Source organism: Vicugna pacos, chromosome 5 (assembly GCF_048564905.1).
Source record: "Vicugna pacos chromosome 5, VicPac4, whole genome shotgun sequence".
Taxonomy (NCBI): Eukaryota; Metazoa; Chordata; class Mammalia; order Artiodactyla; family Camelidae; genus Vicugna; species Vicugna pacos.
Genome location: NC_132991.1, coordinates 42,691,524 through 42,715,844, shown reverse-complemented (window position 1 = coordinate 42,715,844; position 24,321 = coordinate 42,691,524). Strand labels below are relative to the sequence as shown.

The 24,321-nt window shown below is 38.5% G+C and overlaps 1 protein-coding gene across 1 annotated transcript in view; it reads left to right on the top strand.

The window, feature by feature from the left end:
* The window catches only part of LRP2 (LDL receptor related protein 2), a 180,528-nt gene that overhangs the window by 47,130 nt on the left and 109,077 nt on the right, over positions 1–24,321 (top strand). The window contains exons 5-14 of the mRNA XM_072961113.1: positions 6,088–6,198; positions 6,506–6,619; positions 7,826–7,945; positions 9,178–9,330; positions 10,919–11,038; positions 16,043–16,171; positions 17,724–17,893; positions 18,920–19,143; positions 20,284–20,490; positions 22,591–22,793. Coding sequence (XP_072817214.1) covers positions 6,088–6,198; positions 6,506–6,619; positions 7,826–7,945; positions 9,178–9,330; positions 10,919–11,038; positions 16,043–16,171; positions 17,724–17,893; positions 18,920–19,143; positions 20,284–20,490; positions 22,591–22,793 — 1,551 coding nt within the window. The remainder of the gene's footprint in view (positions 1–6,087; positions 6,199–6,505; positions 6,620–7,825; positions 7,946–9,177; positions 9,331–10,918; positions 11,039–16,042; positions 16,172–17,723; positions 17,894–18,919; positions 19,144–20,283; positions 20,491–22,590; positions 22,794–24,321) is intronic.

Sequence of the window (24,321 nt, the reverse complement as noted above, 5' to 3'; positions counted from 1 at the left end):
TTTGCAAATAAATTCTTTTGTATTATTTCTTTTCAGATTCCACATATAAGTGATATCATATGATATTTGTCTTTCTCTGTCTTGTCTGACTTCCTTCTTTCTTTCTTGAACTCACTGACAACAGTCCTTCATCTCTAGATCTCCCAAAAAGTTCCTCTCAATGCCACCAGTGACTTCCATTTTGCTAAACCTAATGGTTCTCTTTCAAACGTCACCTGATCAGAGAGCTACTCCTCACATGATTCTTTCTCATTCTATGCTACTGTATTTCTATAACACTTTTTTCTGTGCAGACATTTATTTTCATGTCTGTCATTCCACTCTCCCCAATAAAATGTAAGTTCCATAAGAGCAGGGATTTTATGAATTTTATCACTTTATCTCAAGTACCTAGCACTCCTGTTATTATTGGTTGAATGAATTATTTTTTAAAAGATGTGGAAATTTCTACTTCACTTATCATTTCGCTTGTAATCTCTTTAGCCAATTCTTAGCACAGTGTCTAGGGAGATGGATTTCAATAAACTTATGTTGGATAGAATAAATTCTAGCTAAGAGGAAGGAAGCACTCTGGAATATCTGGCTTCAAGCATCCTGGCATTCACCCAGCACTGATCTGCTGATGTGTACTCAGTCATCTGGGCCAGGTTCCCAGCAGGGAGACTGAGCCACACCATGTTTAGTTGTGATTCGAAAGTACCACTCTCATTATTCTGGAGTACAGCTAGTCTCCCTGTCTCTTTGGTTAGACTTTGCCTATTTGTTCTGCCCAGATAAGTCAGTGGGGATACTGTGAGGAAGAGATAGGGTTGGGACCAAGGCGCCGTGTGGCCCAGAATGAAAACGTATAATCTCTTAACTCCTACACAGAACCAGTACCACTAAATCTGGTGCACATTATACATGTATGTTCACCCATGAGAAGTCATCTTACTTTTTTGCATTATTCCTTGGAGCATTTGATGCACAATTTTCCATCTTGTTGCTCAGTTACTCTTACATACAGAGCCCATGTGAGATTTTTATTATTTTTCAAGAAATTGGAACAATGTTTGTCTTTACCTCCTTTGCAGATTTTGGTGATAGTTCTGTGCATGAAAAGAAAGAGGTACTGCAAATCCAAAAGCTTACGAGCAGGCCTCTCAGGTGCTCTTTAAACTTAGGTTTGGGGTCAGTCACCATGGAGACCAGATAGGGATTTGGAACTTAAGTCCCAGCCATTCAGAGAGAACACAGTACGGAAAACTAGACAAGTTAATGTGTTTCCCTTTTTCGCTTCAGTTTTCTGAAAGCTGCTTAGACTAAACTTGATGTTAGTCCATTTGTAGCAGCCCTTGGGAAGACCATATTTACTTGCTCTTTCCAAGGTGCTGAATTACTATTTCCATTTTATAAATCTTAATATGTATCTACTTTTTATCGAAAGCCACTTCAAATTATTTTTGGAAAGTGGCAGAAAATGCTTCTCTGTTGTTCTCTTGTATATTCCTGCATTCCCTAGGTGCTAGTTCGTGATGACAGTCACTTCAGGAACTTGGATTTGACTGGAACGGGAAGGGGAAGGTTTGAGAACATAGGTTGGTCCCCTGCTACTTTGTGGTCTTTTTTTTGGCGGGGGTGTGGTATAGACTCTTGTTTGTCCTGGTACTCTTGGAAAACTTGGTTTCCTAGCAGAGAGTTTCCTGGAATTCCTAGATTATACCAGGTTGAAGTCCTTAGTAGAATATGTCATAAATTGCTGAAGTCTAGACTTGGCCTCACTTCTCCAGACTTCCCAAAGCAAATGGGAAACTGAATGGAAAAAGGAAAACTTTACCCTTGGTTTGCGTCTTCTCTCTCTTTTCTCGTACTATCTTTTTAAAATTATCTATTTCCTTCATTCAATTTCATTCTTTCTCATGTAATTTTCTCTTCTCCCTATTACTCTGAAGCAGATAAGTAGTAGCTGTATCTATTGTAGTGGCTAGAAACATGCACTGTGGAGCCAGATGGCCTGAATGTGAATTCTGACTCTCCAACTTAGCAGTCATGTGACCTTTTTCAAATTACTTAACCTCTCTGTGCCTCAGAGAGGCATGTATATAAAACCTATAAAAAGAGAGTAATAGTGGTATCTACCTTACAGTGTGGTTATAAGGACAAAGTGAGTTTTACATGTTGAGAACTTGGACAAGTTTCTGGCACATAGTTTTCAATACATGTTATTGATAATTATTATTGTTTTTGCTTATTTAACCTTGTGGATAGTACTTGCAACTAAGTGCTGGTAGGCAAACTAGTAAACTCTTCCTGGCCAATCATTACTTTGACTGGATTATCCTGCCATGGAACCAGACTAACATAAAGTAACTTATAAAGGAGACTCTAGGACCTTGAAAAATTCCAGGTGTCTGGGCGGGACTTAGATCAGTAGCTTCTTGTTTTCCTTTTAATCTTAGCTTAAGTTTCATCATCTGCCTTTTAAGATGCCTTCTCTTTCTTTTGAATCAGTTTGTCTTCTTTTTGGTTATTTTGTCAAATTCTGAGAATAAAATGTATTTACAGCCTTCCTGTCAAGATAATAAAGAGTAGTGCCTAATATTTTTCTGTGTGAATGGTTTCCATTCCCAGAGGTCTATGAGGTTCTCAAACTACATCTTCCTCATTGATTATGTAAACAGAACCATAGCATGGAAATTTCTTGCTCCAAACAAAATCCTTAGCAGAGAAAATATTTTTAAAAATCTTCAAGTACGCATCTTATGCATATATATGGATGTAGCTCCTGATTTCAAGGAACAAACTTGTACACGTATCATTTGGAATTTGGAGAAAGGAAAGGAGAGGGAAGAAGTGGTGTGAGCAAGGATTTTCTCATATTTTTCTATCAGATAAATTTTAGAGGTCTGACTTTAGTTAACAGTTACTTCTCAATCTTTCCATTACAACAAAAGTTCGAATGCTGAGCTTCTCTGGTAGTCTTGTACATTGTCTCCTCTCTTATTACACTTCCCCTTTACTTGAAGTCCTGTAGGACATTTCAGCTACGTGATAGATTTGCCCCATAGGGAAAAGTTTACAAGGTTGGACTCAGACTTTCCAAGCAAATAAACCCAAACGTCAAATTTTAGAGATCTCTCAGTCACAAAGGATTGTGACTTCCTGTTTCCTGGGGGTAGATTGAAACTCATTAATATCTTTAGCAGTAGAACTCTTCAAAAGAAGTAGAAACTGTTCATTTCTTACTTTGTTCACTATACAGTTTGGACCTGTTCCCTCTGTGTGGGTACTCAAAGAAGGAAAAGCTTTTGGAAACAGATTCCCAAATATTTTGTGTGTTGGAGTCAGGTAGCTCATGCGTAGAAGAGACCAGAAGGTATGCAGGGGTGGGGACAAGTCCTTAGCTGATTGAGAGAGATTCATTAAGCAGCATGGGCGGAGACAAGAAAGCTGTTCATTCTTCATTCCAAGTGTCAAACTGCTGACCTCTGACCATTCCAATACTCTCTCTGATGACATCAAGCTGGCCTTGCTGTTTGTTGGGGAAATGAGCCATGTCAGCAAACTTTTACTCATGCCCATGGATCCTGGTTGAGTTCTTCCCTTTTCAGTTTTATGGGACTGGCTCTCAAAAAGCAGGACAGGGAGGACAAGAGATCAGCCCAGGATCTTTGTTCTGGATCCTTCATCTCTACAAGAATCACCTAAAATGAGGGAGCCATAACCCAAGCCCAGATAAATTTTCCTCCTGATATATTCTCTGTTGCAAAGAGTCGGGTCTTCTAAGATTTCTTTTCTGCTTGCTGCTACTCTGAAAAGGTCAGGTGACATACTGATTCTAACAGCTCTCCAGCACACCGGGGAAAGGAATTGCCTGCTGGACTCAGCTGGCTCCTAGGCATCTCTTGAAGGAAGAATTAATAAATGGAGTTGTGTGACCCTTTGAAGGTATATTTGCACTGAGTCCCATCTCAGTGATGAAAAGACAGCAAACCCTAAACACTAGCTAATTCTGGGGCTATTAAAAAATAAAATAAAATTCAGAAAATTTAAAAATTTTTATCAGTTTTTAAATGCCTTCCATTTTAATATAGTATTGACTATATGTAACTTCGACATTAAAGTATTTAAAAACATGTAAGAGACTAGTTTGGGACTTCTGGAGATGAGAACATTTGTGTGTATTTATTCCTCCCCTGTGGGGCTTCACGGAATGGGACTGTGTTGCTGCCTGGCTCTTCGAGACATGTCCTTTTCTCAATTGAAAAGAAATTAGAAGACCTTCTGAGAATCATTATGAAAACAATTTTTTTGAGTTTTTTTTTTAACTTTTTTTTATTGAGTTATAGTCATTTTACAATGTTGTGTCAAATTCCAGGGTAGAGCACAATTTTTCAGTTACACATGAACATGCATATATTCATTGTCACATTTTTTTCACTGTGAGCTACCACAAGATCTTGTATATATTTCCCTGTGCTATACAGTATAATCTTATTTATCTATTCTGCATATGCCTGTCAGTATCTACAAGTTTTGAACTCCCAGTCTGTCCCTTCCCACCCTCTGCCCCCTTGGCAACCACAAGTTTGTATTCTTTGTCTATGAGTCTGTTTCTGTTTTGTATTTATGTTCTTTCTTTCTTTCTTTTTTTTTTAAGATTCCACAAATGAGCAATCTCATATGGTATTTTTCTTTCTCTTTCTGGCTTACTTCACTTAGAATGACTTTCTCCAGGAGCATCCATGTTGCTGCAAGTGGTGTTATGTTGTTGGTTTTTATGGCTGAATAGTATTCCATTGTATAAATATACCACATCTTCTTTATCCAGTCATCTGTTGATGGACATTTAGGCTGTTTCCATGTCTTGGCTATTGTAAATAGTGCTTCTATGAACATTGGGGTGCAGGTGTCTTTTTGAAGTAGGGTTCCTTCTGTATATATGCCCAGGAGCAGGATTCCTGGGTCATATATGTTAAGTCTATTCCTAGTCTTTTGAGGAATCTCCATACTGGAAAACAATCTTTAATGGAGCAAAAAATGGACCTAGAAAGATACTATACTTGTGAGAGGGAGGCTATTAAAAGATCATAAAATGCAGAAGTTCAAAGTATTTTTAAAAGCCTTTTTAACTAAAAAGTTCAACTGTATAACTCAATAGTAATGCCAAGCATTTCTTGAGCACAGTGAGAAATTACCCAGTCCCTGTACTGAGTGTTGGGGATTCTTCAATGAATAAAACAAGATCTTTGATCTCAGAAGGTTTCATTCTGTCATGGAGGAAACAGATAGCCAACCAACAGAATGAAGTCTACAGTTTGGGATCATGAGAGATACACGTTCCAAGTCAGGGGAAGCACAGGCGAGAGACTGACAGCACCTTATTCCTGCAAGGGGACATCCTGATTTTTCCACTGAGATGGAGAAAACCGGGGCTGAGTGTTTGATGAATAGCGGTGAGGTGACCATGTGTCTGTAACGTGGTAACAATTACTGGTGCTTATAGAACACACTCTGCTTTTCACGGTGCTTTACCAGACATTGTTTCTGGAGGTGCATCAACCCTGTGAAATAAATTATCCAAATGTGTGGATGAGGAAGTGGTGACACAGAGAGGATGACCATCTTGAGTCAGAGGAAACAGGTACTGAGTGATACCCCAGGCCCCAGGTTTCCTGACGTCTAAACCTGTTTTCTTTCTATGACCCTCCAGCCAAAGAACTGGCCCTTCATTTCCCAAAGCACGTGTCGTGGTGTGTTAACTTTCCTCAGATGTTGTTTATATTATGTAAAAGAAGGTTCCATTTTGAAACAAGTTCAATTTCTTCTCATTCTTGAGCTCTGAGCTCACAAGTCACTTCAGGGGAGACTTCCCTGGGCTCCCCCTACCTCCTATGCACTCTCACAGCACTCTGTCCTTCCCACATTAAGCATATAATCCAATTCATAATTTGCTGTTTGTGCCATTCTTTGGATAACCAAAGAATGTCTCTTTTGTTTATCAATACATGCTCAGCATTTTATGTCTAGAATATCATAGCCACTTAAGAAGTGGATGGTGAAGCAACATCTTACTTTAAGGTTTTTGTGCTATTTCCATTCTTTCAGGATACCCAGCATGTGAGCAGCAGACTTGTGCAAATGGAGCCTGCTATAACACTAGTCAGAGGTGTGACGGGAAGGCTGATTGCAGAGATGTCTCTGATGAACTTAACTGCAGTAAGTAATGTGCCAAAGCTAGTTTATACTACCCAGTTATGCACATTTCTTCTCATGTTTGTTTTCAGTGAATTCATGTTGGTCTCTTGAAGTCAGCCATGGTGGAGTATTTACACCATGGAGATTGACAGACGCTACAAGTGAGGGCTTTTATGTTCCTGGAGAACTGGTTATTAAACATTTACCAGCACAGTACTGTGTAGTAAGAATTTCTTTTCAAACTCGAGACAGAATCTTCCTATGAAATTAAATGGCTACAGTGGAACTGAATTTCTGTTTTCTTTCCCTTTTTAACCTTGTGCCGCAGCTCATGGATGCTCCCACTCTGAGTTTCACTGTGGCACTGGGGAGTGCGTTGCTAAAGACTACGTCTGCGACCATAGCTTTGACTGTGAAGATGGCAGTGATGAAAATTCTTGCAGTACGGTGACTTCCTTATATTGAGTTATGCTGTTAGAAGTGTTTTTGTCTTTGTTTTCTTTCCCCTACCAACATGCTACTCTTTTCAAACCAAAAAGTCACTATGTCTGACGGCAGTTGAAGCCAGAGTATCTTTTAGGACCCACGGCATAAGCCTCAGCAATATTGCTGAGCTCAGACTTGTTTAACTTCCAAGGAATTGTGTAGACCTGAAGGGTGACTGATGGACAGTTTGCATTCTTTCCTTATGCTACAAACGTACCAGGTGTATTGCATCATCGGACCCTCGAATTACCCATATCTCAGAAATGGGTCCGATAACCTACACAGCTGAGTGAGAGAAGGGCTTGGAAAGGGAGTGGAAGTTCTCTAATTGTAATGGTCGTAACTCTCCTCTTTACTTTGAAATTCTTATCACATCAAAATTGGCAAGTCAGAGAAGTTTCAGTGTGGTTGTAGGTGGCTTTTGTTGCCTCCACTTTTTCACTCTGACCCTACGTTTCTTTCCATGATGTTGCCTGCAATGCCGACCACCTCTCTCACTGTTGCCACCTCTGGACTCATTGTATCAGAATATGAAGTCTCCATGAGAGAGCTTTATAAATTCCAAATAAGTTTTGACAGTTTTTTCTTGTGGTCATTTATATACCAGAATGTAGGATTCTGATTTTCCACACCCATTTTGATGGGCTGGTACCCATGCCTAAGGGGTGGTCAGATATTTTCAGCATCACCCTAATTTTCTATGGGCCCCGCCTGATTTCCTTTTTGGCACCTGGGCTTATTTCAGTAACTACATTGAGAAGAATGCAACATCGTGGAGTGGGTTCCTCAGAATCATTAGGTCCTAGATAGCAATTACCATGCTCGTGGTAAAGTAAGAGGATGCTGGGCATTGGCACGTCTGTCGCATCCTTGTCAGTCTGCATCCCCTGGCCTGTGTCAATCTACGACCTACCGTCTTGTTTTTAATCTTGATGCATCTGAGTTCATGTCCGTACCCAAAGCTGCTGTTAACTCCTCCTCCTCCTCTTCTTTCTCCATCTCTCTTCCTCCTTTTTTTCACTTTTGTCAAGCAGTTAAGGGACTAAATGGGCATAAAATTTTTAGTTTTCTAGTTTAGGCTCAGTTTGGGCTGTGAAGTGAGCACTTTGATTTTGTCCCCAGTGATTTGTATCTTTGGAGTGCAGCTGTCGTTTTCTTCCAGGTTCTTATAAAACCTGCTTCGGCAACGAGTTCACGTGCCCCAACGGTTTCTGCATTAATCAAAATTGGGTTTGTGATGGAGATGCTGACTGTGTAGATAAAGCCGATGAAGATGGATGTGGTAAGGAAGGGAAGAGATTCTAATTAGAAAATGTTTTCTTAAAGTGTTTTGCAGAACTTGTTTTTCCTACTTTCCTTGTTAGAAATTATCTATGTGGCAAACAAGTCTCTGGATTGGCTGGGTATAAAGGAAATCAATGGGTGGGGAAGAAAAAGGGGATTCCACTAGCTTTTCCTAAAATCACCTGGAACTCAAATATAGCATAAATTGTAATCCCCTCCTTCCTACCATGAAGGCCAAATAAGTAGGACAATCTGTCCCGCTTCTATAGCCCTATCTGAGTTTTTTTCCCTGTAAGACTCTTATTTTAACTAGACTTATTTATATGAAAGAAGTAGGCTGGGGAAGGAGGGAAAACAGGGAAAAATGTGATTTGTCTTAAGACCTTATAACCTTAAAAAATGACTTTGAACCTTGGTAACTGTTAGTTTTCGTTTGGTTTCCAAATTCTGATTCCAAATGAGTCACTGGCACCCAGTGTTGGAAGAGAAACCACGTGGGGAACATGTGAGATGTAGCTAGGGGTTGGTAGTTGTAGGAGAGGCTGCTCTCCAGGGAGTGAGAAGAAAATTGTCAATGATATTCACCCCCTTCACTCTACTTTTATCATCAGCAGTACCTTCAAAAATTTGAAAGCTGCTAACACCCACACTTAAAGCAAGTTACCTGCAGTGTTCTGGTCCCAGATATAATAAGAATGATGCTTGTTCGGGGAACATCCATTGGTTTCATGTTTCAGTGTTCCAAGAAGCTGTGTTCCTACATTTGGATTATAGTTTTTCTTACACTGTTGACATTTCACTAAAGAAACAAACCAAACCAAACAGCCAAAAACGACACGCACACACATAAGCAAACTTTGGAATCCTGACATTACTTGATAGCTCTAGTTCTATTATTCATGATTTAATTAACTGAATGTTCTCCTAGGAATTATTATTCATCCAGTTTGTTGGTAATTCAGGCCCATATCTACTTTTTACTCTTACAACCTGGCTGGGAGCTGCCTCCCATGGAAAGAGTGGAACTTAATAATGCCATTTGCCACTCCTTAGAATCTCAATAACAGGTCAGTTGTAGAGTTAGAAACTATTAGTTTATTGTGAAATATAGGTCATTTGTAGACTTCTTGCCTACTTGATCTATATCCTCTCTTAACCATGAATTAAAAAAGAGGTGGCTTTGCCTCTCATGTGGCCTATAACTCTTTCTTCCTCTTTTTTTCCCCACAGAAAGCAGAATTAGTCGTACTTATGACTGTTACCCAAATGAATGGGCTTGTCCAAAGTCTGGAAAATGCATCCCCATTACTAAAGTTTGCGATAGGATTTCAGATTGTCCAGAAGGAGAAGATGAAAATAACATCACTGAAGGACGACACTGTGGTGAGTATGGAAATTTATCTGGGCATCTTTCAAGTAAAGGTGCTTCTGTTTTTCTTTAACAGATTGCCAAATACAGAGAGCATCAGTTGGTGTTTGCAGAATGAACAATCCCAGGACTTAGTAGCGTTATCTAACAAACGTTTGCTATTTCTCACAGTTCTGTGGGTTGGCTACATAGTTCTTCTGGCCTGGACCAGCTCACTCACATCTCAGGATGTTGCAGTAAAAGCACAGGCTAGTCCAGGCTTGTTTGCATGCTGTTGGAAAGGGCAGACCTAGTATAAAAGCTCTTTTAAGTCTCTGATGATGTCATGTTTGCTATGTGTTCTATTGGCCAACGCAAATCACGCCAAGCCCAGCTTCAATAGATTGAAGAAATAGACTCCATCTCTTGATGGGAGGAGCTTAAAAATATATATGACTTTTTTCCCCCTTCACCCGGGAAGAATGGTTTAATGGTAATTGTGATGACTCGAAAGATGTCCTGGAGATTTTATTCCCTGGCTTATACCTATGGAAAAAGTGTCTGGCTATACTCAAAGGAGCTTCTGGTTTCTGGGATACCTACTTTGAGTTAGGTTGGTTGGTTGGTTTGTTTCTGTGGCTGTAGAGTATTCCTCCACCATCAGCCATCAGCTCTGTGCACAGCGTCTGTCCTGTAGGAAACTACAATCCGTGACACTGACTCCATCAATAGTGCTCTAAATTGTTGAGTAGTTGCCTGGCAGTGGCCATGTAACTGTAACCCCAGAGTTTTGGTGGGAGGGTTCCCTGAAAAAAGACACTTTTTAATGACTTTCTTTTCTTTCTTTTCTTCTTCTCCTTCTTCTCCTTCTCCTTCTCCTTCTTCTCCTTCTTCTTCTTCTCCTTCTCCTTCTTCTCCTTCTCCTTCTTCTCCTTCTCCTTCTTCTCCTTCTTCTTCTTCTCCTTCTTCTTCTTCTTCTTCTCCTTCTTCTTCTTCTTCTCCTTCTTCTTCTTCTTCTTCTCCTTCTTCTTCTTCTCCTTCTTCTCCTTCTTCTTCTTCTCCTTCTTCTTCTTCTTCTTCTTCTTCTCCTTCTTCTTCTTCTCCTTCTTCTTCTTCTTCTCCTTCTCCTTCTTCTCCTTCTCCTCCTCCCCCTCCCCCTTCCCCTTCTCCTTCTTCCCATTTCATTTCGGAGCCCTTTTAAATAATCCTAGTACAAAAGTTAGAAAATAAAAATTAACATCTGAAATTCCACTACTTGAAGCTAGACACAGTTAATTAACTTTTTAGTGTTAAAAGTGAAAAGTGTCCAGTCACTTGGGAATTCTTGGGAATTTCCTTCTACTGTGTAGACACAAAGATAGACTTATGACCTGATTCTTCCGTAAAGGCACTTATGGTGACATTTTCATTATAACTTGCTTGCACTTAGTTATAAGTTTTTCAAAATGTATGCTAAGCTTTTATTGCATTGTATGGCAGTAAGGCTTGAATGGTGACAGATTTTCTGTGTGCTCCTGCATGCTTACTGAGCTTTTAATTTTGAAAGAAGAAGCTCTTACTTCTTGCAAATCAGCCTTGTCCAGAGGTCACCATTCATTTAACAAAATGTTTTTCTCTGTTTAGATGTGAATTTGTGTCCGTTCTTGGGCTGTGAGTACCAATGCCACAAATCACCAGATGGAGGGATGTGTTACTGTCCCTCAGGTTTTGTCGTCAACCAAAACAGCACTCGTAACTGTGTCGGTAAGTGACAGGTGGGAGCGCCTGGTCTTTCTTCGCAGTGCTTGCATTTCTGGTGGGTGCCGTGATCTCTCACATCAAGGAGTTTGTACTCATAGACAGGAGTGTCTGTTAACAAAGTGCAACACAGTCCTCCCAGATAATCTGGACAATGTGAAGTTTTAACTCAGAAGCTTTTCTGAGGTGCATGAGGCAAAGAGTGGTTCTGTGATGAGTGAGTCAACTAGCTGCTTGTATACCTGTCTACTACCTGATGATGGAGGTAGTCTTTTGATGTTTTGTGTATTTGGGAACAGAATTGATATGGGGCCAGCCTTATTAAATACACTTGGCCCTCCCTATGCACAAATTCCACATCCTTGGATTCAATCAACTGAGGATCAGAAAGAAAGAAAGAAAGAAAGAAAGATAGTTCCAAAAAGCAACACTTGAACTTTCTGTGCTTTAAAATATACGGGAGGTTGTGCATAGGTTATATGTAAACACTACGCCATTTTATATAAGGGACTTGACCATCTTTGGATTTTGGTATCATGGGAGTCCTGGAACCAACACCCCTACAATACCAAGGGTCAACTGTACTGAAATACTTCCAAGTAGTTGGTAAATAGCTCCTGTCTTAAATCAGGTGCCTTACCCCACTCCCCTGACTCTTCCCCAGGATGCTCACAGCTCCCCAGGTCCCAGAAACTGAAGAGTAGTCACCTGACACAACAGAGGATCACCAGGCCCACTGAACGCACTGGCCAGTCAGGGCCCATGCTGTGCTGGTTGTTAATCACATTGATTTCTGAAGCTAATACTAAAGAAGAACAAACTCTGCCATGTTATTTCCAGTCAGTGGCTGGCATTGAATCAGACCCCCGTGCACCAAATATTTCTGACATCTTTCCTATCTGAATGATAAGAATGATTTCTCCCACTGGGAAGTTTCTTATTTTGTATGAGGCAGCTTTGTATCCTGCTGTGATTAGGACGGGATCTTATGTTGGGAGAATTAAACATGGCTGAGCATCATCAATTTTCAGGTTTTTAATGCTCTAATTTTTGATATGTGAACAACAGACATATTAGTAGAGTGTGATCACAGAGATTTTTGCTGGTGTTGGGAAAAGGCATCTGGAAGGCAACTGAAACGATTCATTAAAATTAAGTATTTATATAAGTATATCCGAAAGATAGATGATTCAGAATTTTCCCAGGATATCTGTGTTCTTTTGATATTCCTTAGAAATTTGAGATTGTTCAGGGCTTTCTGGATAAAAATGAACATCGTACACATATGAAATACTTTTAGAAAACTATATATTTCTGAATAATAATTTCTAAAATATTAGTATGATTTGGCCAAAGTAATTGAATTTGGATAACCCTAATGAAGTCAGTCATTCAGTCTTCAGTCTTCAGTCTCAGCCCATGGCTTCCAACTCAGTTATGGCTGATCTTAGTAATTTACTCATAGTCAGAAAAGTTTTTAATGCCTGAAAGACTCTGGTTTACAAATTAAACTCTTGAGAAAGTCTATTCCTCAGTGTTGCTGAGAACTATCTTAATGGGGCTTGCTCATTTACCTGTCACACGTCAAGATTTTTGTATTTGGTAAAGCGACCCAACTGAAGTTGTCTTTGTATTGTTCAGAGTAGGTAATTTCAGATTTCTAGTATCAGGACTATATCCCAAAGTTTATCCCGATCTGATTGCCCCCCCCCCTTTTTTAACTGTATTATAATTTTGTTTGGAGAGGGGAGGTAATTAGGTTTGTTTGTTTATTTATTGGAGGAGGTACTAGGGATTAAACCCAGGACCTTGTGCATGCTAAGCATGTGCTCTACCACTTGAGCTATATCCTCCCCCGACCTTTTAAAAACAACTTTACTGTGGTATAATTTCTCTACGGTAAACTACATATTTTCACATGTTCAATTTGATGAATTTTGATAGATGTATACACCTATGAAACCACTGCCACAATCAAGATTGAACCTTGATAGACCATGAAATCTTTTCAGTAAAAGTGATTTGCTCCTTCAGAATCCCTAGTTCATTCTTGTGATACCCCACAACCCCGTCTCAGTCCTTTTCTTTTTTTCTCCACCCTAGAGCCACATTTTCCAGCGCATTTTCCAACATCTGTTCCGATAGCTAAACCTGTGATGGGCTTTGGATTCTATGTCAGACGTTCAGGCTACTTCAATTTTTTGTAGCCCTTAAGAAATGAAAAACTTTCATAGCAAGATTTTTATACTTAACCTGTTAATGAATGTAATACAAAAGCTTGCAATATTATGCTGTAGACAAGATAATTTCAGGATTCATGGAACACATTCAGTTCACATCACACTGGAAGTAGTATGGTCTGATACTGGGGCACTAATTTGAAATTCCATGAACTTCATTCAGTACCTTTATGATGTGCCTAGGACTTTAGTACAGACAACCTCGTTTGGATATGACCTCAGAAGACTACAACTGAGGGCTTTTGTGAATGTGAGGCCCCCTGCCACCTGCAGAGACCATTTCTGTGACCTGTTCTATCTTTCAAGAATGTATCTTTGCCTCTGAGTTTTGAAGCTGGAGTAACATTTATTTCACATTTATGTCAATGAAGACTATATTTTGCTCTCTTTGTGAAGAGAACTCATTAGTTTCAGTACATGACCTTATGAAACCAGTTACACTTGTTTCAGCGGAGCTCTTAGGGGAATTGTTTAGGTTTACTCTTCCAAGCATTTCAATTCAACAAATCCTCTTTATATGGCTGTAATCCTCTGCCAGGCTGACTCACCACAGAGGCTTCAGGTGTTGGAAACCTATGCAACATTTATCATCTTAGACATGGCTCCCCAGTGAACGCCTCAGTGGTAATCAAGAGTTAGAAGGAATCATCCTGACACGAAATCTGGTGTCTTTCTACCACTCATCTGCTCCTGGTAGTCTTGACCTGGCTGTGGAGCCGCTGAAGTGCTTTACCTGGGTTATTATTTCTGATTAACAGGACATACTGTTTGTTGATGGAATGACATCTTGATGCGGAGTTGGGGCAGGAAGGTCATTCAGCATGGTAGGATTTCACACAGGCAGATGGATCAGAGGGTGTCCAAGGGGGTCTAAGCTAAAAAGAGTTTTTTGAATTACTTTCAAAGCAATGTTGGTTGGTAGGAGGGGAAAAAGACTAAGAAGAATAAAAAGGAAAGTATATAAAGGTAACAGGCTGGGAAGAAGTGTTGTAAAGCAGTGTTTTAGAGTTTTATGCAGTTTCCACTGCCTCAAATCTACTTTTCATTTTTCTTGTCTTCACTTTGGCTGATGGTAGATATTATTTAGCCTTCATTTTTCTTCATAATGGCAAATATAATCATATTCAGCCATTAAAAGTGACAATGAGTTTATACACTCTTTCAAACCTTTAAAGTACTTATAGCCCAGGAGATAGGAGAGACACTTGCACCTCAGAATTCCTAGTTATGTCTTCCCCATTCCCTTTTTGACATGAGAACTCCTGCTCCTAGGGTGACTCCAGACCTAGTGTCATAGTGTCTTGCATTTACAGTGAGGTCATGACATTCTAGGATTTGGAGGGTGAATGTCCTGTACTTTCATTCCTACTGAAGCGAAGCCTCAAGTGGTGCTTTCTCAGGGCTGAGGCGAGGGCACAGAAGAGATAGATCAAATGCGGACCTTTTATTAATAGCCACTCTGTCATGTCCAAATTAGATTAGTTTTTTCCTTTGTCGCAGTCCTTGGAATGAAAGCTATGCTGGCCGTATTGTTCTACTTGGTCTGGAGGGAGGATGGGAGCCACTATCTTGATCCCAGGATTTTCCTGGGCCTTCTTGGGGAGTCACAAGATGGTGGGCCATCCAGCAGGTGTGCTAGAACTCAGTGCACAGCTCTGCAGATGTAATCAGACCCTGGAAATCTGGAGAACTCTAGACCTGAGGAATTATACTTTACTGGAGAATTTCCTGGAGCCCTAGGGAATGGGGACCCTGTAGCCTGTGGAGACCATCCTGCCAGGGAAGGGAGCAGGGTGAAGGAGGGTGAAGACTGGACATGAACTTGGAGAGTCAAATGAAATATTTAGTCTACCAAGGATAGGATAATTTATCTGTCCCTTAAACTTCATAATCTTTAAGACAGACACTTTTTATCTTATGTGGTTCTTCTCCCTGCCCATATTGTATTGTTTATTAAGTCAATTATATTGAAAATCTTTATATTGCAAGACTGGGACTACCGTAGCACTGAACAGAGTCTTGTGTAATGGATTTTCAATAAACACTTATTAAATGAATGAATAATAAGTCAGTGAATAAGAGAATTTATTTTTCATGTCTTGAAAATGATTTTAATTTTGTTTATGATTTTTTGACATCAGAGGAAAGGCAGCTAGGTAAACAGACCTTTCCAAATACTTTATTGCAGGCACAGATTTGTGTCTTATCGAGGGATTGGATATAAGGCAGGTCTTATTTTTGTCTGAAGTAGCACTGTACAGTACAACTTCCTGCAGTGCAGTAGAACTTACTGCAGTGATGGAAATGTTCTGTATGTGTACGCACCAATGTACTCACTAATCATAAGTGGCTATCGAGCAGTTGAAATGTGGCAAGTGTGACTGAGAAATTGAATTATTAATTTTATTTTATTTTAGTTAACCTAAATATAAACTTAATAAGCCACAGAGAGCTAGTGGCTGCCATATAAAGCACAATTTTAAAGAATTACATTTACACCAAAATTCAGATATTTTGTAAGCCAATATTAATAAATGAAATTCAATACCAAAGGATTGTGAATTCAAGCAGTGTTGTACATCCCCTGCAAAGTTATCCTTTATGTAGATTTTTTAAAAACCTTAGGTTTTCTGTAGTATGAAGATGCCTATTTTTTCCCCCCTAGAGGGGCATCCCCATATTCCTATATAACTTGTCCAAGATTTTTTTCAGAGAGTGCTCGAGAAATGCTGTTAACCATGATGACAAATGTTGATTTCCCATGTGGCAGATTTTGATGATTGCCAGATGTGGGGAGTTTGTGACCAGATATGTGAAGATCGAATTGGCCATCACCGGTGCCACTGTGTGGAGGGGTATACCTTGGAGCATGAGCGGCGTTGCAAAGCTGATACTTCGTGTGAGTAGTTAAAGGACACGTGTTTCTGAGCAGTCAGCTTTGGACTAATATCCTCATTCCATAGCAGACGACAAAAGAAATATCGGCATTGATGCAGATGGCGGGTTTTTATCATCACAAATCAGGAGTGGCCCCTGCTGTCAGAAGACTGGGTCAACATATACTTTGGTTATTAGGGACCAATTTGTGGATTAATAGGTTTTTTTTTTTAAATTATTGATTGCTTGTTCACTTTGGGCCTCTCCTATGTTTAATTGTGGGATAGATTTCATACATATATTTGACCTACTTTTAATTAATTTACTGACCACAAGATGCCAAGTATCAATAAGCATTGCTTATGCAAAATTTAGCGATGGTTCAAAGTGGACCTGCTAAATTTAGATTACAATTTGTGAAAATGCCCTCATTCTGAGAGTACTATGGTAGAGAAAAGTTATGGAGAAAGTCTGTTAAAAAAAAATTGGGCCTCCCAAAGCATTTTTGCCATTATGGATTTCTGGGTAATAAGATTTTGACTTTACTCTTTAAAAAAAAGTGACTTTGTTGGCTTTCTGAAACTTATCTACCTGCCTGGTCTATGATTGGACTATTTTCTAGTTGTTTTTGTGTAGAAATACCTGATTTGTTGTGGACTAACTTTCAGATATGGCTGATTTTTAACAATTACATTTATTTATTTTAGAACAAGTATATTCATATATTCAAACATTTTACATTATAAGAAGATATATAATAAAATATATCCCCTTTCTCTGCGCCCTCTGTCTAGTTTCCCACTTCTCTTCTCCTATGGATAATCACTATTTACTTCAATTATCAAGATTGTTAAGTGTGTAAATCAGAATATAAAATCTAGATATTTAATCCTATTTTTACATATGTGGTAGTAAACTGTACAGTTCTGCGTCTTGTTAATGTTGCATACTATATTTTCAAGAGCTTTCCATATCAACACAGAGAGCTGTTTTTCATTTTTTGTTTGTTTGTTTCTATAGTGGCATAATGTTCCATTTTGGGGATGTACCTAATTTATTTAACTATTCCCCTACTTAGGGATTTTCACATTATTTCTTACCCTATATTGCAAATGAGACTTCAGTGAATAACTTTATTCATTTTGTATTCTCGGAAGTATGTGATTATAGCAGATTTAGATCCACCGTTGCCATTTTTCACAGAGTGGTTTTCCCCATTAATCCTTATATTTCATAGAATAATGTGTTCTGTATTTCACACAATCTGAAAGTGCACCTGGGGTAAGCTGCCCATACTATCAAGGATTCTCAATAATACCTGATGTATTGGACTCAGTGTCACTGGACTAGCAATCAGGACACTAGAGTTCTTGGCAGAATCTGTTCCTAACATGTGGTGATTTTGAACACTTCATTAAGCATCTTTTGCCTCAATTTGCCCATTTGTAAAATGGGTAGAATGACACATATGTCTGCCTCAAGTTTTAAAGCCAGGTAAGAAAATATAGTTGTAAGTTGCTTCATCATCTTTGTTCACTTGAAGGAATGATAATGCCTTCCTTTTTCCCACTTAGCTGGTGAGGCCATGGTTATCTTCTCCAACGGTCGGGATTTGCTAATGGGTAATATTCATGGAAGCGCCTTTCAGATCCTGGTAGAGTCTCAAAATCGTGGATCGGCTGTGGGTGTGGATTTTCACTATGCACTACAGAGAATCTTTTGGACTGACACTGTGCAAAATAAGGTAAATAGAAATTTCTCTAGTATAGCTTGCGAGCTGATAGAACCCCAAGCACAAAGTGTTGATAGTTTTTCATTTTGGGGGGAGTAAAGGGGAAAGTACCATTGTTTTCTAACAAAAAAGGCCCTTGAGATATTTTATGTCAATCAGCACCTTTTACAGCTATACTGTTACATGTGACCTATTAAACAAAGGAGTCTACTATATGGTTTAGCCTTGAGCAACTTTTAATTTTATTCGAAATGGAGTCCAAAAGCCTAATTAAAAGAAATAGTAGACATTCTTTCAAAACTGGGAAGATATTTGGTAGTAATTTTTGAAACTTGATCATTTAAAATGTAAAAAGTACTCTGCTTTCCTGGATGATAAAAATCAGATTTTACCTGCATCTTCTAAATGGAACCGTAATTGAAGACTGGGTAACAAATATTGACAGTATTTTGTTTAGCAGCCAAAATTTCATTATGCTCTCTTATTTGCAAAGTGTGATGGATCTGATTTCAGCTTTGAGTAATGCAATGGAGATTTTTAAAACATAAATTTTAAAGACTCCTAAAGAGTTATGGAATTTCATTTCTTCCTCTTAACATTTCCTTGTACCATTAATAAAAGTCTAATTCAGCTAACTGATAACTTGCATAAACTTTCTAAAAATCAAGAATTTAGATTACTAGCAGATCTGATTTAATTACAGCTAAAAATTGAAACCAAAACTACCACCACCTCCTCCGCAAAATTCACATAGAATTAAACTTTTGCTAACTACCAAGAATTAGAAATCCAGGATTTTTTTTTTAAACCCAAACTTGAAAAATATTTGCCTTACATACTTTTAAAGAAACCCCCTCTCACCAGGCCCCCCAGTAACCCTCATGTAAAATAGCAAGTCTCCAGTGAATTCTTTTTTTTTTTTTTTTCAGTCCGAATGACTGATTTGTACACCAAAGATCAGTACCTGGGATGAAGTATAGGAAAACTGCTCATGTTAGTTATGCTTAAGAAGTGTAATAATTTTGGTTTTTCTTTCAGGTTTTTTCAGCTAGCATTAATGGTTTAGATATCCAAGAAGTTCTCAATGTTTCTATTGAGGACCCAGAGAATCTGGCTGTGGACTGGGTAAACAATAAACTTTATGTTGTGGAGACCAGCATCAACCGCATAGACATGGTAGACTTGGATGGAAGCCAACGGGTTACCCTTATAACTGAAAATTTGGGGCATCCTAGAGGGATTGCCCTGGACCCAACTGTTGGGTAAGTGATATGAAAACATACTGATTCTAGTATTTTTTTTGGAGTTTTATTTCTCCTCCATACACAAAATATCCATTGGAATAACTGAAGGTTAATCCTGATTTTTTTTAGGCTCTGTACTCTAGAATCCATGTTTATTTCATGTCTCTATTCATAGAAGCTTTAAAGGAGTTGGCTAAATAACATCCCACTTGAAGATATGTAATCTAAGCACACCTACTGGTGTACTAAAAATATGTGATGTTTTGGGGTACAAATTTTGTTCTTAGTGTTTGTCACATTTTCCTGGCTGAAAGACTGGACCCTGTGTTCTAACTCAATCTAATACTATTGTCACAACTAAACCATTATTAAAGATGATCACTGACATAAATTCATTGTAAGGTTTTTTGGTGGTGGTGGTTTTTTTTTTAATAGGAGGAATAGAACTATCCCTTTTAGTGATTTCTTTTTAGAAACTGAGGTTAAGATGTCAACGCTAATACCTTATTACACGTTGTCCAACTGTGTGTGAATCAGCCCAGCAAGACTGATGATGCTTACGTGTCTCCAGGTGTAAATAAAAATTTTCCTGATTTGCACATTTGAGAACAGTTACGGGAGACTAGCTTTCTCCCAGACTTTTCACAGTTGGGTCTTAAGAGCCTTGGATGGACTTGAGGCTACTTAAGTGTTGGTAAATGGTGATTATTCATTTCTACTTCATGATATCAGTTGTCCTTCCTTGAAAATGATGCATGTGTTCTCTAGACTATGCCTTCCTTAAAGGAAGGAAATGGCTTGATAGCCTTTTTACAGCCTTTTGCTGGCTGTGAAAAAGAGAAATGAAAGATGGAGCCTGGGAACAGGGGAGAAAGTTAAGAAGTTAAGAAGGTAGATATGAATTTTTTTTGCCTGCCAGTTAGTCCGTTTAAATGGTTGTTTAAATGGTCCGTTTAAATGGAGTTGTTGATAATCCTGATTGGCCCTCAGAATCTCTGATTTTTAGTACTTTTTAATTTCTGTATTATTTTAAAGCCCCATGGTTTTCTAACTAGCTGCAGGAAATTTCCATTGATCCAAACACACAATCTCAAAAAATATTTTCTAGGTAAACTTGTAAAATACCTCTTTCTTTCAACTTTTATTTTTCTTTTGTAGTTATTTATTTTTCTCAGATTGGCAGAGCCTTTCTGGGGCACCTAAGATAGAACGGGCTTTCATGGATGGCTCCAACCGGAAGGACTTGGTAAACAGAAAGCTGGGATGGCCTGGTGGGATAACCCTGGATATGTTATCAAATCGTGTTTACTGGGTTGATTCCCGGTTTGATTACATTGAGACTGTAACTTATGATGGACTTCAAAGGTAAGAATTATTTTTTATAACTTTATAAGTTTGGGGGAAAGTACATAAAATTTATGGAGAGGGATACTGAAGGACTAGACTCAAACTATTGGTCTGTTGGTTGACATTCTAACTGGAATGGTCTTTGCGTTGATATTTGCATGATGTGACCGGCTCTGAGTTTTAACTTGTGTTCTATAATGACACTCATTAAATACTGCATAGAGCATTTGTTCTGTTCTTTGATATCTCTTCTCCACGCCCTCCTTCCCTCCCAGAAGCAGCACATGGATTTCATTAACTCGAGAGTCCATTTGTTTCTCTGGGTCCCTTATTGTTTGTTTCCAAAGATCACTTTATCGTTTAGCTTTCTAAATTTCCCCCAATAAATAAATAAATTTTATTATTTAGCATTATCTGGTGGGAATTAATTGGATTTCACACTGCTCGTAATTTATTTCAAATTTTAAAGGAAATTCTGACTTTTTATCTGGTATACTTCAAAGATATTTAAACAATATTTGAATGTAAACTATGGCATACTTTTTTCCTTTGTCGTCTTGGTCTGATTAGGGCTTACTATAAATTAATTAAATTATTAACTGTTTTAGATTTTTTTGGTATTTTCAAAAACTGGTGAAAATATGGTCTTGAAATTTTGAAAAATTACTCTAGACAATTTGATTTTTCCAAATGACTTAATTTTATTATTTTCTTGATGAAAGGAATATTATAGTTGGTTTCTCCTTTCTATTTTGTAAGTATGGTATCAGTTTGCCACTGTGTTTTCTATTCTTAGAACAATCTCTACTTGGTTAAATGAAGTGATTGAATATTAAGGTTGTGACTTCTTGTCACTGAAACTGATTCCCATAGTGAGAATATGAATTAATTTGATGAAAAAAGTAATCATATAAGTCATAAAAACAATCAAGAAATTGATAAATTTTTTTCTTTTTCATGGGTGTTTTGGTGTTTGATAGTCTAAATATTTTTTGCTAAGGTTAAAGTAAAACATAAAAGATAAAAATCAATGGAATTTCAGGAATAGTCAAGTGGTTTGCTGGCTGTGAAGTAACATTGAGGAAATATCAAAACTCATGTGTACAGCCAAAATCATAAAGTCATTGCTTCTTGCTTTGCCAGCAGGTGGCATTCAGATTTCTGGAATTTGCCAACTGAAAAAGAAAACCACGAATTTTAATATGCCATGTCACTATTGAGTGTTTCAAAATTTGCACTAACTCTCCACTGTGGATTTGTTTCTTTTGCCTTCTGTGTGATTCCCAGTGTCAATGTCTTTAAGTCTGTTTTTAGAACTCTGTTGTGCTTTTTAGTCCTCTGGGGCTGTGAAGATTTTTTCTCTGAGGCCTTTCGGCAAAAGAAAAACAAATAGGAGTTTTCTTTCACGAACCATCCTCCACTTCACTTTATGTGGCCTCAGTGAATTACTGTTTATGTAGATGCATCATGGCGGGCAGTGTTGATTTCCTCCTCTTGCCAAGCACCTCGTACTAATGTTATCTTCCATTTCAGCATCTCTGAGCACTCTGCCTCCACTACAAATATGATCAGCTGATAGTTTCATCAAGCAGAGGCAGAACAGTGGTAGTCCTGCTTTTTGCTCTCCCTAGAGTAACATCAGGAATAGGTCTGTGTGTTCGCTGTGGGTTGAATCCTCCCATTCTCTGTCCTGCTCCCTAATGGCTGAGCAGTGGTCCGTGGTGTGGTATGAAGTGGATGTTGAAGGCATCTTCTACCAGATTCCTAACCCCTTATTACACTCTTTCCCCTATGGATTTCAAAATGATATTTCACATCTTAGCCCTTTTATATTTGGGGCAACCTTAAAAGATCAAACAGCAGGTGAGAAAGTAGTAATTTTTAAAAAATGTAGGATAAGCTAGGACGGGGACAGGAATTTAAGTGCCAAGGCTCTTTTCCAAGAGGCACATGAAAAGCCTTCTATCAGAGGTAGCTGAAATATACCTGCATCTTAAAATGTGTGTTGTCTATATAGTCTATATTTGTACCAATACATTTATTTAGCTTTTTAAGCATTTACTTGAACTAATTTCACTATTAATCAAAATATTGTATGGTATATGTTTTTCATAACAGGAAGACAGTAGTTCATGGAGGCTCAAACATTCCTCATCCCTTTGGAATAAGCTTGTTTGAAGATACTGTGTTCTTTACTGACTGGACAAAGATGGCTGTAATGAAGGCAAACAAGTTCACAGACTCCAACCCACAAATATACTTCCAGTCTTCCCTGAGGCCTTTTGGAGTGACTGTTTACCATTCCTTAAGGCAGCCCTATGGTATGCCCCAGAACAGTTGAAAACCCTCCTTGGTACTGGCCTTGGTAGAAAGATTTTCTCAAAGCTCTCATGAGATTTGGGTGGCATCCTCAGATATATGATGGGTTATCTAGAGAGTTAAACCCTCTGAAATTGGCTTTGCAGATCATGGACATTCTGGAGGAACTGATGTATTTCAGAGTTAAAATGCCAAATCTACAGGGAACTACCTGGCACTTGCAATGTACCACATCCTGTCTACAGGCTGGGTAAAGAGCAGCAAACAAACCAAACTAAAATACCCATTCTTATGCTATTGGAAGAAACCTCCAAATTCAACCCTCTACTATGACAGTCGAGGAAGCTGAGGCCCAGAAGACAATGCTATACTTAAGTGGTCATTTTAGGTAGCATCAGAGCTATTTTCTTCCTTCTCTGTTGTATATTTATGCCGCCTGTTATTTGGTTTGCATTGGCTCTGCCATAGGACAGCTGGGTTTGGTATCTCTCAGGTTGATCACTTATCAAAAAAAAGAAATATTTTGATTCAGACACTGTATTGTTTGTTTTAAGGTTTTAAATTGACATGACTGGACTGCATAGAGCTCTTTTCTGTATTTGCTCATGCATCAAAGAAAAGAAGCAATAAACTAGACTATGTTGGAGGAAAGCTTAATATCATATCAGTGAACAGTAATCAGAAAAAGACAGATTTCACTTTAAAACTCTAGTAAGTGATGGTGTTAGCTTTGGGATGGAAAAAGACTATAAAGTAATTAGGTTGATTGGGAAAAAAAAAACACAACCAACCAACCAACCACCAGAACTGATAGACTCGGATGGCTTATCCTTCCATGTAGTCACCCTAGGTAAACGAATACTGTAACTGAAAACAGATTGGAAAATACTTATTTGGAATAATCAGTTCATGAGCTACTAAATTCACATCTGCCCTTGACCAAAAATATTACCCAGTTTTATCATGCAAATTATTTCTGTTATTTGCCTCAGAATGACACCTGCCTATGTTTCTCCAAATTAATTTAACCGAGAAGGTAAAGAGACTATATTAAAGGCTAGGAAGACAGTTTTAAAAGCAGACATTTTTAGTTATGATAGCCTTGTGTACAGTGAGCTTCCCTAGGTCCCTGCCTTGAGAGTGGTTCTCGGGGGTCTAAACTGGTTTGTGTTTCAGGCATGTAGGGTTTTGGAATCAGATCTGGATTTGAATGCTAGTTTAGCTGTTTAGCTGCTGAATAATCTTGGGCAAGTTGCCTAGCCTTTTGGAGCTTTAGTTTCCTTTTCTGTATAATTGGGATAATAGTGTTTGCCTCTAAAGAGTCATTGATTGTAAGTTGTCTTACAAAATAAGCATCCAGTGAGTTATAGTTATTTATTATATACAAATGGTAAAAACGACACTAGAGTTGTTTGGGGTATAGTTAAGTTTTTTAATCACCGAGGCTGGGAGATCCAGTCTGGTATGGTTATTGGGGGTAGAAGAAGCCCCGAAGTTATCTAGTTGTGGAAACCCTGTTTTTTGCCACCA